Source organism: Gadus morhua, chromosome 10, assembly GCF_902167405.1.
Source record: "Gadus morhua chromosome 10, gadMor3.0, whole genome shotgun sequence".
Lineage (NCBI taxonomy): Eukaryota > Metazoa > Chordata > Actinopteri > Gadiformes > Gadidae > Gadus > Gadus morhua.
Genome location: NC_044057.1, coordinates 10,340,817 through 10,353,653, shown reverse-complemented (window position 1 = coordinate 10,353,653; position 12,837 = coordinate 10,340,817). Strand labels below are relative to the sequence as shown.

The 12,837-nt window shown below is 42.4% G+C and overlaps 1 protein-coding gene across 3 annotated transcripts in view; it reads right to left on the bottom strand.

Annotated features, from left to right (window-relative positions):
* Positions 1–11,736, bottom strand: part of rnf103 (ring finger protein 103) — a 47,307-nt gene extending 35,571 nt beyond the window's left edge. Inside the window, exons 1-9 of one of the 3 annotated variants that reach the window (XR_003978386.1) lie at positions 11,093–11,736; positions 6,437–6,585; positions 3,437–3,689; positions 2,642–3,180; positions 2,285–2,429; positions 1,861–2,092; positions 1,634–1,759; positions 1,211–1,312; positions 546–1,113 (exon numbers count right to left, since the gene is read on the bottom strand). Coding sequence is in view for 1 of the 3 variants with exons in the window: in XM_030369224.1 (XP_030225084.1) it covers positions 6,437–6,585; positions 11,093–11,318 (375 nt within the window). In the remaining 2 variants the exon portion in view is untranslated. Of the gene's footprint in view, positions 1–545; positions 1,114–1,210; positions 1,313–1,633; positions 1,760–1,860; positions 2,093–2,284; positions 2,430–2,641; positions 3,181–3,436; positions 3,690–6,436; positions 6,586–11,092 lie in introns of those variants that run through there. The other 2 variants (XR_003978387.1, XM_030369224.1) reach the window with 2 other exon arrangements.
* Positions 11,737–12,837: the final 1,101 nt, after the last annotated feature.

Genomic DNA, 12,837 nt, shown 5'->3' with positions numbered 1-12,837 from the left:
TTTTCACACCGTTTCCCGAAAGCATTGTTGGTAACGAACGTCGTGAAAACGATCGTAGCCAACGAGGACTCCAGGGTACTCGTAGGACGCTAAGAGCATCGTTAGCCTACTATAGCCTCACTGGCGTCACCAGCGGACATTCCTAGAATTGGGTGTCTGAGAATTTCTGCAGGCGTTTTTAGTTGCAATTGTTTGCATTAAGCAATGTAGGCGCTTCGGTGAGGCTGTGATGAAGTTCACTATTTATTGGACCCGGTCAGTAACATCCCTGACCATAGTTAATCGCGTTTGTAGTCTACACTCAGAGTGAACTCATTATTGCATGCAGGTGTCTTCATTCATAAAAAAATGAAAACATTCGGGAGTATGCAGAAATACAAATTATTCTAAAGAGGTCAGAGACTCCGTGCACAGTCCCGCCTAGGGTTGGGCATCGTTTGGATTTTAACGATTCTGATTCCGATTCCGATTCTCAATATCGATTCCTGTTCTAAACGATTCTCGATTCGGATTCTTTGAGGTGCAGGAGAAAAAAAAGACAAGAATTTTTTCATTTGAAAAAGCCTTTACACAGGCCATTATATTTATTCACATTACCGAGGGTCCCTAACTGTAACTATAACTGAATTCTGCTGAAGTGACACAAGTTGGCAGCAGTCTAAAAAGCAAAGAGCTGCAGCCCAGGTGGATGTATATGTAACAAAATAAAACAAACTCAAACCCTGGCGCAGTTGTGACAAATCATTAACAACAGTTCTTGTTTAGGAAGATTATCATGTCTGCCTTCTCAGGCAGTAAGCGCGACCGTTCCGCACAGATTGTGTTCCCTGCAGTAGAAAACACCCGTTCACTAGGTGTTGAGGAGGCCTGGACACATAAATATGAGAAGGCCAGACATGACAGTAAAGGATAAGTTTGTGTCTGGGTCCAGAACCAGGCTGCAGGGTCAGACGATGTGATGATTGGTGGCGTTTCCAGGTACGTCTGGATCTCCCTTTCAGCACGACTTTCCATGGATATCAACCCCTCTTGTGAGGTCCTCTTCATGGCATCCTCCTCAGCAAAAAGCTCCTCCAGTGGAGACTTTTTCGATTGTTTGGAAGGAGGAGGCTGCTAAACAAACACAGGACAGAACAGTTAAAAAAAACATTAAAAACATATTTCATGACTGAGAAGAACATACCAAATATAATTTCAGTAATCTACTTACATTCTCCTCTTCCTCCTCACTCTCAGTCTTCACACCTTCCTGGTTTCCCTCGCCCTGCATCACACCAACCTCTTCTGAATGGTCATGATTGACTGCCACCGACTACAGAGAACATAATATGGAGAGGGACAGGTAGATAGAAAAGATGGATAGAAAGATGGATAGAATATAAGAATAAAATTAAACAGCAGTGAACTGTCTCAGCCACCAGTACAGAGATTTGTCACAGTCTATAATAGAATATGTGCTAATAAAGGCATGCACTTAACTGATTAACAGTAGATATGTTGTGGTAAGGTGATTAAAACATTATAAACAGTACAGTGTTAATGATTACTGCATGGATGTAAAATGCAAATTAAATATAAAATGTTAAGGAGTGAGGGAGACAGTATATATATTTGTGTATGAATGACATTTAACCTCTTCAGAGTTTGCCAGCAACTTCCCCTTGATCCGTTCTCAGACTGCGGTGTCGTTGTCCATCTTATTCTTGAAGCGGGGATCTAAGGCAGTGGCTTCTTCCAAGAAGAACCTGATGTCCTCATTCTTTAAAACAATAAAAACAAAACTACTATTGCATCAAGCCACAGGAACAGAAGTATTTAATGCATTTTAATCTTCATTCGTTTGATATCCTCAGTCATTACCTTGTACCGGGTAGACATGTTTCCCCAGACCCTTTTCTTCAAGTCAGCTACAAATGCTGTGTCTCCATTTACAGCAGCGAAGTGTTTCTCCAGCTTTTGGATGATCGGCAGGATCTGTCCGGCTGTTGGGCTTTTTTCAGTGGAAACACAGAGCGTGCAGGTGTACAGAACCTGCATCAGCCTGATGAAGTCTTCTGCCTTGGTGAAATCACCATCTGTCAGCCGATCAAGCCTGTGTACAGTTCAAAATATAGATTTTTTTTTGTCTCTTTAAACAAAAGCAGTGCTATTTGACAAGTGAGTTTAAATTAATTCCACTGCATAATACAGCAAACCAGTGTGCTAACTTCTTCCTTAGTACCTTATGCACGTTCTTACGCCTAATTTCATTCTTATATCCTATATAACATCTTCCTATCTCTACCTGTCCCTCTCCATATTCTTTCTCAGGCGTTGGTCCAAGCTGGCTGCTTGTATTGCAGGGTATTGTTCAAGGAATCTCTCCATCATTAGCTAGAGAGAATTCCACCTTGTTCTCACATCGAGAATCAGTGAATGTTGAGGGAGGTCTGACATGAACAAGAAAATCACAAATACATAGAGAATTGACATCAATATGACATGCAACTTTGATATTGTGTAATCAGACAGATTTATGTAATGTTGCATTGTTTTACCAATGTTAATACCAGCTAAATGTACATTGTGTGCAGTGCACTACTAAAAGTACTTTAATTTGATCCTTGTGGTATCCAATTAAACTCAAGACATTGATTCTTACTTAGGACATCCTGCTTTTCCCGTAGAACCACCTTCGCCATGGACGACCTCTTCATCCAGACGATGATGGCACGAATCTTTGCAGTCCACTGAGCTGCTGGAGTACAGACTTTGTGCTGCTAGGTTTAGTGAATGAGCGAAGCAGCCGAGCTTCACAAACTGCAGCCGTTTGATGGCTACGTCCATATTGGCAGCATTATCCACAGTAACGGCTACTACTTTATCAAACACGCCAAATTCTTTCAGGATGTCGCCGATTTCCTCTGCCACGACAATTCCTGTCTGGGCTCTGTACACAGCTTTTGTTGCGAGAACTTTCTGCCTCATGTTGCTTTCCACTAAATAGTGCACTGTGACAGCTAGGTAGTGGTCTTGGGGTGGCTAGTCCAGCCATCACAAGTGAGAGCTATGTGACTGACCTCACTCAGCTCTGAGATCAGATTAGATTTTTCTATCTGGTACCATGCCGGGATCAATCTATTAGTTAAACACTCCCTTGTAGGGGGGGTGTACTTCGGGTTTATTGAATGGATCATATCCCTGCAAACACAAAAACAAACATAAGATATCTTAAAAGCATTTAACTTTTAAACAGAGCATAAAAGCAATTTGCAATAAATACACACAAACACTTCAGCACATGTCCATATGTTGTGATGTTTTTAAATCAAACGAGCACTGTGCCAAAGACAAATCTGTCAATAAAGTTAAACCTCAACTGTTACTGTAACTTAGGTCAGGGGTAGATAAAGTAGCTACAAGCTAAGTTAGTTTAACGTTATTCTTATTTATTTACCTAAATGTGGGCGACTCGATGTCGCTAAAGGGATGCAGCCTTTTTACCACATACGCCGTTACTTTTCTGTGGCACTCAGCAATTTGCTCCGCTGACAGCTTTCCCCTTGCTGCCATGCTGAAAGGAGTTTGTTGTATCTTTGCTGGCTTGGGTCTCGGGCCGGTTAACGTAGCAGCAGCAGCCGCAGCAGCAGCAGCAGCAGGCTCAGACTGGCTAACGTTAACGTTAGCATCACTCTGCGAGCGTTCAACAACTATGAACAGATTTGACACAGTTTTAGCAACTGGTAGTCTATAACTTAAGCTAGTCTGTTAAGAATAAGACAATCATAATTTTTATGTACCAACCTGATTCCGTTTCCAATGAGGAGTTACTAGCTGATGGTTGACTGTCCAAAGTGGAGGAAGCGACGGGAGCACGAGACCGACGCAACGCGTCAAACACACTACACTCGTTAATTGTTATACCATGCAGCAGGCGAAGGTGTTTTATCATGTTTGTTGTGCACCCTCCTTTGGCAGTAATAAGTTTATTGCAGGTGTTGCACTGTGCGAAGCAGTCCTTTTTTAAATTAAAATGAAGCCAGACTTTTGAGCGGCGTTTGCGGTCCATATTCGAACTTCAGACAACTGATGTTTAGCGGAGCACGCGGCGGAGTAATACAAACCCCGCCCCGGAAACATGCGCGCGCATTTAGGAACCGATAAAAAGAATCGAAATTCAAACATCGTCTTAACAGTTCCTTTTGGAACCGGTTCTCGTGCCCAACCCTAGTCCCGCCTTCCCCAGTGAACCAAGAAACCCCGCACCGTGACGAACGGGGGATTTGACCCCCTCGGTTTTACACAGGAAACTTGAGATAAGAATGTGAAATCGCCGGGCGTGCCAAGCTGCGACCGAACCGGCTCTGCAGTGTAAAAAGACCTATAGCCAGGGTTCGAGTTAGATGGGAGCCAGTGGGAGATGAGCTACCATAGAGAGAGGTCGGGCTCCCATGAAAGCAGCAAACTCAAATATCTGTGGGGGTCTCTGAAAATACAGCAGCATAATATTGTAATTACAAATAAAGTTATTTTCCCTTCCACATGAGTAATATTGACGGTAAGTGGGATAATAGAACACCGGTCATTATCGGGAAAATAAGCCCAGACAGAGCGAACCGGACACCGACACGAAACGGAGGTGCTTCGACCTGAAGGGGCTTATTTTCGATATTGAGCGGCTACTTGCCAAACAAAAAAATAACTTCACAAGGTGTCCTTTTACAATTTATTTGTTACCATACATAGTCTTGATCAGCAGAGAATAGTTAGCCAAAGACGTTGACGTCGCTTAGCAACCAAAGAAGCTGGCATTGTTGTGAAGGGCCAATGCAAGTGAGCGTTCCACGGCATTGAGAAGAGCCGCGTCATAATAGCCTATATCCCCCCAAGCCCCCCCCGTCAAAATTCAGCGCAAGGCCGGTACGGTCTCCCCCCACCGTCAACAACTTTAAGAGACCCCCACAGAGATGGAATAATAACTCGAACCCCGCCTATAGCCTACTTCATCCTGCCCAACAATATGGGCAGGATCTAGACCAAGCTCTCCTAATCGGGTCAGCAATAGCCGTCTTTGAATGATAATGAATGAATGGAACGTTGCATTTTTAATGTCTACAAATATTCTATACTAGAGAGCCAATCAATGAAACCTTATGCGGAATCAGATAAAGTCGGCTCTCTTGCTGCGCAAAGTAGGCTATTTTTCAGAAATCAGCAAAGAAAGATAAATGTAGTTGTCACACAATCTATTTTGGATTTTTGCAATATGGAATTATTTCAGGGGGGGAAATGCCGTGAATAAAAGTATGCACAGTGCGTTCAGGATTAGGACTGACATATACCTGTATGTCGGCCTAGGCCTAATCAATTGTGTTTTAATATCTTTAGCATTCATATTATTGCACTCTAATCTTTTCGTAGGCTACTCTGCGGTTGGCCTTGATGGGGAGATATTTTAACCCTTTTTAACCCCATTTTCCTGCGACATAGCTGCGTCTCCCCCTGCGTCATAGCCCGTTTCAGCACCATGTCAGTGGACAGGTACAATCCTACGAACGTCGTGAGTGCAGCGAATACGCGTTCATGTTAAGAGGAGTTTCGGGAAACGCTACAAAGAAATTAACGATGGTTCGCAAGATCCATCGTGAGAATGATCGTTAGAGCGAAGATTCATCGTTATCGGGAAACTGGGCCCTGGCCATTATTTAGATTGAAAAGAAAATGCTGAAATCACTTAAAAAATATCCAGTTCGGTATGACCAGGTCACTGATATCTTCGCAACGCAAACAGCAAGGAGGATTGACCTGATCTACAAATGAAGTCCCTCAATCTGAATAGTTAGGCTTACAGCCCATGTAAATAGTTTTGAAATAATGTTCTTGTTGTTCTTTTACTAGTTTGTTACTCTGACCGTTCTGTTTGATATTGTGGAAAGGGTGTTATTGAATGATTCAGAGCATGAAGCATTTTAAATGGTATCACTTTTGGTCTTGAGTCTTTTCTTAAAACAAAATTGTAACTGAAAATAAACTTAAACTTGCTAAATAACAACCAATAACATCAGTCATTGAGGCCAAAAGATAGGCCCAGATTTTTTATTTACTTTTACAAATCAAGAGTAGGCCTGATTTGACTAATGGGCTTGGCATACTTTCCTTTCTGCCCTTGTAGTCCATTTCAAAGACATGCTGCCCACCAGCTTTCAAATTACACTGATGCCACTGGTGGCTTTGTATCAATTTAATTCACATAACAATCTCTCCCTGCTATTTAGTAGTTCACCAAGACACCCTGAAACAACTTGAGTCTCACATTCTTATGCCACCATACACCAACAGTGCAAGCAGGCCAATGGCAACCAAGCGCGCAGTCCTTCCTCCCTCACTTTAAAAACCACCAGCAGCCACACACACACACACACACACACACACACACAATATTCCAACTGTCTCCGACCTGTATCAGCCATATGCCGTCCTTTGTGTCCTCCACTAGTTCGTAGAAGTGCATTTCCCCACTGAAGGAGGTGCTTCCTGGCTCTCCCACGTTCGTCTGCTCCTCCTCTCTCCTGATGGCTGAGTACAGCTCCCCTTGCATCAACTCTCCTGAGAAAAGAATGACATCCTCTCTCAGTATCAGCAGCAATTATGTTATTGGAAGCAAAAGAATGGCACAATCTTACGACTGCTACAAGTGTATTCACATAGAAACAATTTGCGTCAAATGTGTGTTCTTTTCGGCAATGTTGATTTAAAATACAATGGACTTGAGGCACCTGAACACCAATGTTTGCATCAAACAAAATTTGCACAAAGAAATAATATTATACATTTACATAATTGCAAGACATATTGCACCGGACTCACAATAAGTTTATTTATAGCTGTGACACTAATTAGAGAACAAAGAACAACTTTAACAAAGGGTTAACATTAAAGTGTTACTTTATAAGGATAAAGTACCAAGGAGGCAAAACAAAACCAGCCAAAAACAGTAAGAAATAAAATAATAAGAAAGGACAAGTTAATGCTTAGTTAGATCTATAGAGGTTAGCCATCACTGTTAGCCAGCAGTGATGAGGAGGGTTAGTGCTATAGAGGCCACTGTTAGCCAGCAGTGATGAAGAGGGTTAGTGCTATAAAGGGCACTGTTAGCCAGCAGTGATGAAGAGGGTTAGTGCTATAGAGGGCACAGTTAGCCAGCAGTGATGAAGAGGGTTAGTGCTATAGAGGGCACTTTTAGCCAGCAGTGATGAGGAGGGTTAGTGCTATAGAGGGCACTGTCAGCAAGCAATGATGAAGAGGGTTAGTGCTATAGAGGGCACTGTTAGCCAGCAGTGATGAAGAGGGTTAGTGCTATAGAGGGCACTTTTAGCCAGCAGTGATGAGGAGGGTTAGTGCTATAGAGGGCACTTTTAGCCAGCAGTGATGAGGAGGGTTAGTGCTATAGAGATTACTGTTCACCAGCAGTGATGAAGAGGCGAGTTTTAAGAGCTGATTTCCGGCATTAGCAGGATTGAGGAAAGGTCTGAGATAGGGTAGCAAATTTGACAACATTCCTTAATCGATCATCCGACAATGACAATTTATCGACCAAACTTTAACTTTATTTCACACAAAGATATTGATACATCTGATTCCTGACCATCAATGATTAAACGTGGATGGTGAAGAAATGAATGATTAAATAAATACCATTAATAATACTATTAACCAATTCTAACAAGAGGCTTCTATACAAACTCTGAGCAGACCTTCTGAATCTTATTTAGGAAAATAAGCACGTCAACATACTCAGGTGTGAGACCCGCGCCCAGCCTGGTCAATCAGTCAAGGTGCTTGTGACAAAGGGTTCAGCATTAATCCGATCATGTGGGGGAGTGACACCAACTCGTAAAACTATATATATATTCGTATGTCACAAAGTACATCTCAATACTGTTAAATGACTAGCTTGTGTCCTCTAGCCATGCCAGTGCTTCACTGTTCAGGGTAGACAGTGCCTGGAGACCAGGGCACTGGTACTTGGTGCAGTCGTTTATGATGTGATCAGCCGTTTGCTCTGGGGCTCCACAGGGGCAGTCAGGGGCAACACAAAGGTTCATCCTGTGCATGATGTTGGCTCTGAAGCGTCCATGTCCTGTCCGGCATCTGTTAAGTCGTACCCAGGATTTTCGGTTGAGGTTGTGTCCTGCAGGCCTTGTGGACGGTGTTTCGATGTAGCCATGTAGCTTGGTGTTGGCTTGGCCCCACTGTTTGGTCCATTGTGTGGGGAACGATATGAGCTACCTCCACGTGGTGTTCCCTGGACAACGTCTCTGACGGCTAACTGCTCATAAACCAGTCCCGACATCTCGTACCTCGTAAAACTGAACCTGTGTTAATAAATTATGTAAATCAATCAGCTAAAATGTAATTAAATTTATTTGCAAGAGACAATAACGGGGTCCTACAATATGGCGAACATGGTGGCCATGGCATAATGATTTCATCCTAGTAAAGATTTGAAGCAATGTCTCACAATATGCTTGGTTGAGGTCAGACTCTTTCCAAAAGGCAGGTGACACTAAACTTTAGATGGAGCAGTCTTCCATATGTGGCAGATATGGTGAGCTTGGTAGGTATGGTAAAATGGCATTTGTAAGCCTGATAAATTGGTTTACTGGAAGTAAGCATATCAAAATGATCAGCTACCCTGTTTCTTAAATATAGTGTCAAAATCCAGCGTCAAATCAGACTTCAAAAATTATGCGTGGACCCCTTTAAGGGCCGGCTTGCCTTGAAGGCCTGCGTTTTCAGATATAGACTTGAAATTTGGCATGGGTATACTATGGAATCTACCATTAGTTGCCATATTCAACAGCCGAGATTATGTGGTATTGATGCAAGTTATAGCTGTTTAAGCTTCGGAGAATGCATACATGTCCCCTTAAATTGTATAACCCTCTTTTGGCCTTATTGCTATGAATTTCAAGACCATATCGTCCCAGAGTCACCTGGTACATGTGTGCCAAGTTTGCACTTTTTACCACCTCCAGCACCAAAGCAGTTTTTGTGTGGGTGTTTGGTCGAGGTAGGGCCATTGCATTCAATCAAAATGGTCTGACCATATGGGTTGCCCCTAGCCTGGCTATTGCCAGACCAAGCTCAATCGTAGATGCAAGTTGGTTTGGGGAGGCTGCTGTCATTTTCTTCAGTAAAAGAGGCGTGATCAACGGGCGTAGTTCAAACGACTCTGTACGCACATTGGCTGCTTGCCGTCGCTTCCATGTCTTCAATGTGTTAAACCAGCCAATAGCACGTCAGGGGGAAAAGCAAGCTTGGTGATTGGCTCCCATAAAAAGCGGATCGGAAGCAGGAAGAAATGCATTGCTCCTCTCCAGCCCCTGCTGCAGGGCGAATTCAAATCGCCGGCTGAACGAGCTGGGGGTACCCAGTCTAGGTAGCCTCTTGAAAATTGTAGATGACGAATGGTGCAGGTATACCAAATTTTGTGCATATTGCACTTTCCTAGTGGAAATGGCAGCCTGTTGAAATATAGAACTTCAAGGCCTTATTATAGCACCACATATGATTAATTCTGGCCCATCCTATGCATCCCTTACTCATTTTACGAGTTCTACATTTTATATAACCAACTACTTCTCAACTACTTATCTCCTTTTTATGATATGGCCGAAAATCTGTTCAGACAGATCTTAAAGGTTCTGGCAGATTTGTTCACCATGAGGGCAAAGTTTTGGGTGACGCAGCACTGAGCGACGTCATTTATTTTTTTCCTTATCAACAAAAGCTTTCAGTGCATTTGTTTGTTCTTCTTTAAGTGAAAATATACCGTCCAATTTGTTTAATACGGTCTCGATTGTGGAATCAAAAGAACGTTCTACATCACATCAGCCATCTTTGTTGTTGTTGAAACCGGCGCTCCTCTGGCATGTTAGATAAAGGTTTGGGTTTGATTGGTTGATCGATTAGAGCAAATTAAACATGAGCTCACGAGATTTGTCTGGGTCCAAGGCTAAGGGAGGAAGCCACTTGGGTCTTGAATCCGTTGACTTTGGGACCGTCTCCTTTTCTGTGTATGATTGTTGTGGGAAAGGCTCTTCGCTGCAGACATAGGTGGCACACTGTTGTGTCCTCCATCAGCCTCCAGTCCTTCAGCTCTAGGACCTGGTCTGAGGCTTGGTCTGTGTTTGACCTGACAGGACAGCGACCTCACCCCCCTGCTGCTCCACCAGCCCAGCAGACATATCGCAGACGAAGCTCCATCTACTTTCACCTGATTGGATAAGCCAGTTGGCTAAGAGGCCCTTTTGCTTCCGTTTCTCCTGCACGCTTTCGTTGCCACGGTGCTTTGATAAAAGTGGCTCACCAGTTTGCCAGCCCAGAGATGAATGTCATGACAGGTGTGGTGCAAATTGCTCATTAATGGCCAGCTGGAAGGTGGAGCGGAGCCAGAGGATCAGCTGACTCTGGGACGGTTGTCGTAGACCCATCCAATGACTCTGCCCTCAAATCCAAACTGCTGTATGGCTTCCTTCAGCTTTGCCGTGAGAAGGTCCGCTATATTCTGGCCTGGCAGACTTTGAGTGAGCAGAACTGCAGAGTTCATTTGTTTATTTGTTGCCGGCGTAGTGGCAGATGATGGTGTGGTAGCTCTCTGCTGTTCAACAGTCCGTTATAAAGCAAACATGCGAGCTGGTCTTTTGTAAAGCAAAGCAGCCAACAGACTCAACCAGGCTATTAAATATTAACTAAATATATTAGAAAAAAAGAGACAACCTCAAAATGTACACATTATAAATAACCATAAAAAAATAACATAATACAAATAAGACATGGGCAAAATCCTCAATGTCAAAGGTTCGACATGAACAAGAATCCATTTTTAGATTTTAATTAGCAAAAGCAGACTAAAGTTAAAAGCAATGTGAACAGCAAAGTTGAGCCACGTCAAGGAATTTCATTGGACGATGCAATGATTAAACATACTTATGAACATTACATTAATAAATTCCTGCCAAATCCTTCCGTCTACCAAAAATAGACCCATCTGTGTAGAAAAACTTAGACTCATCCAAAATGTGGGGTCGAGTTGTTGCTCAGGCCTTACCTGACTTCTCCACCAAGTCGCTCACATCTTTCTTTTCTGGTAATCCAGAATATCCCAAACCTCTGCACTCCAAGATCGTTTTCAACCTTCTGTAACTAAGAGTCACTGGATCAACCAACTGAGTGGCGAACAGACCGGTCTCATACCAAAGAACTGTCTCAAACAAACGGGCCAGCATGAATAACACCAGGAAATAAACCAGGATGAAGAACAGTTTCAACCACATCTTCTCCTTGAGTCGGGGACCAGGGAGAACTGTTAGAGAACGATGTGATGTCTGTTATCGCCAAATGACTGAAGGGTTCTTATATTAATAATAATATTAATAGCACTGTTCCCTGCGACGACAGGAAATACGATTACTAAATAAAGGTTTCTGTTGTCGAAAAATAGCCCAGATTACTTCTCCAGCCTTCTCATAGGAGACAGCGATGGTTAGCGGATAGCTTCTAGACGGAGTCCTTGGGGCCTGATTTGGATATAAAACGCCCTGCGGCCCAAGGAGAGTTTCGATACTGGTTTCTTTTTATTCCGCTGCCGTCTGAAAAATACTAGAGTAAAAGCATCAGGGACGACGAGTCCACGACGAGGAGGCTGTCGACTCAGAGGCCGATCAGCTGGTGACCAAAACAACCTGACGAGATCAGCACTTCCGCTTTAGACTGCAGTCTATTAATAATAATAATAATAATAATAATAATAATAATAATAATAATAATAATAATAATAATAACAACTAGAAAATGCATTTCCTGCCGCTAACTTAGCGGGTAAAAGTTAGCAGCAGGTTGGATATTCGCCGGATATTCAGTTTTGCAATCGGATTCATCCCGCAATCGGCCTAATCAACACAATTGCACTATATTACGGGTGTAGTATGTTGAGGACAGTATAGGACAGCGTATTGACAAAAAATCACACCTAAATTAGTTGTTGCTATCGATATCTGTGCAAGAACAGCGCTGTAATCTACGGTCCGGCTGCAATCTGTTTTAGGGACCGTCCACAAATTACACCCCACGGACTGGTGACATAGACGTTACCATGGAATTGTTTCAGGAAAGAAATCACCAATAATCAATAAAAACACATATTCTCATTCTGATTGCTGTAGTACTTGCCAGTGGGGGGCTTTTATTTACTACAGGTCCTTATTTGTTGACATTTTGCATTATAGCGAATGAGGATGCAATTAATAGTTTCCAATATTCACCAAAAATCAATAGAAATACATTTTCTCATTCTGATTGCTGTAGTACTTGCCAATGGTGGGCTTTTACTTACTACGGGTCAGTATTTGTTCATATTTTACATAATAGTGAAACAGGATGCAATTAATAGTTTTAAATATTCACCAAAAATCAATCAAACTACATTTTTTCATTCTGATTGCTGTAGTACTTGCCAATGGTTGGCTTTTACTATACTACGGGTCATTATTTGTTGAAATTTTGCATTATAGCGAATGAGGATGCCATTAATAGCTTCAAATATTCACCAAAAATCAATGGAAATACATTTTCGCATTCTGATTGCTGTAGTACTTGCCGATGGTTGGCTTTTACTTACTACGGGTCATTATTTGTTGAAATGTTGCATTATAGCGAATGAGGATGCAATTAATAGTTTCAAATATTCACCAAAAATCAATGGAAATACATTTTCGCATTCTGATTGCTGTAGTACTTGCCAATGGTGGGCTTTTACTTACTACGGGTCAGTATTTGTTCATATTTTACATAATA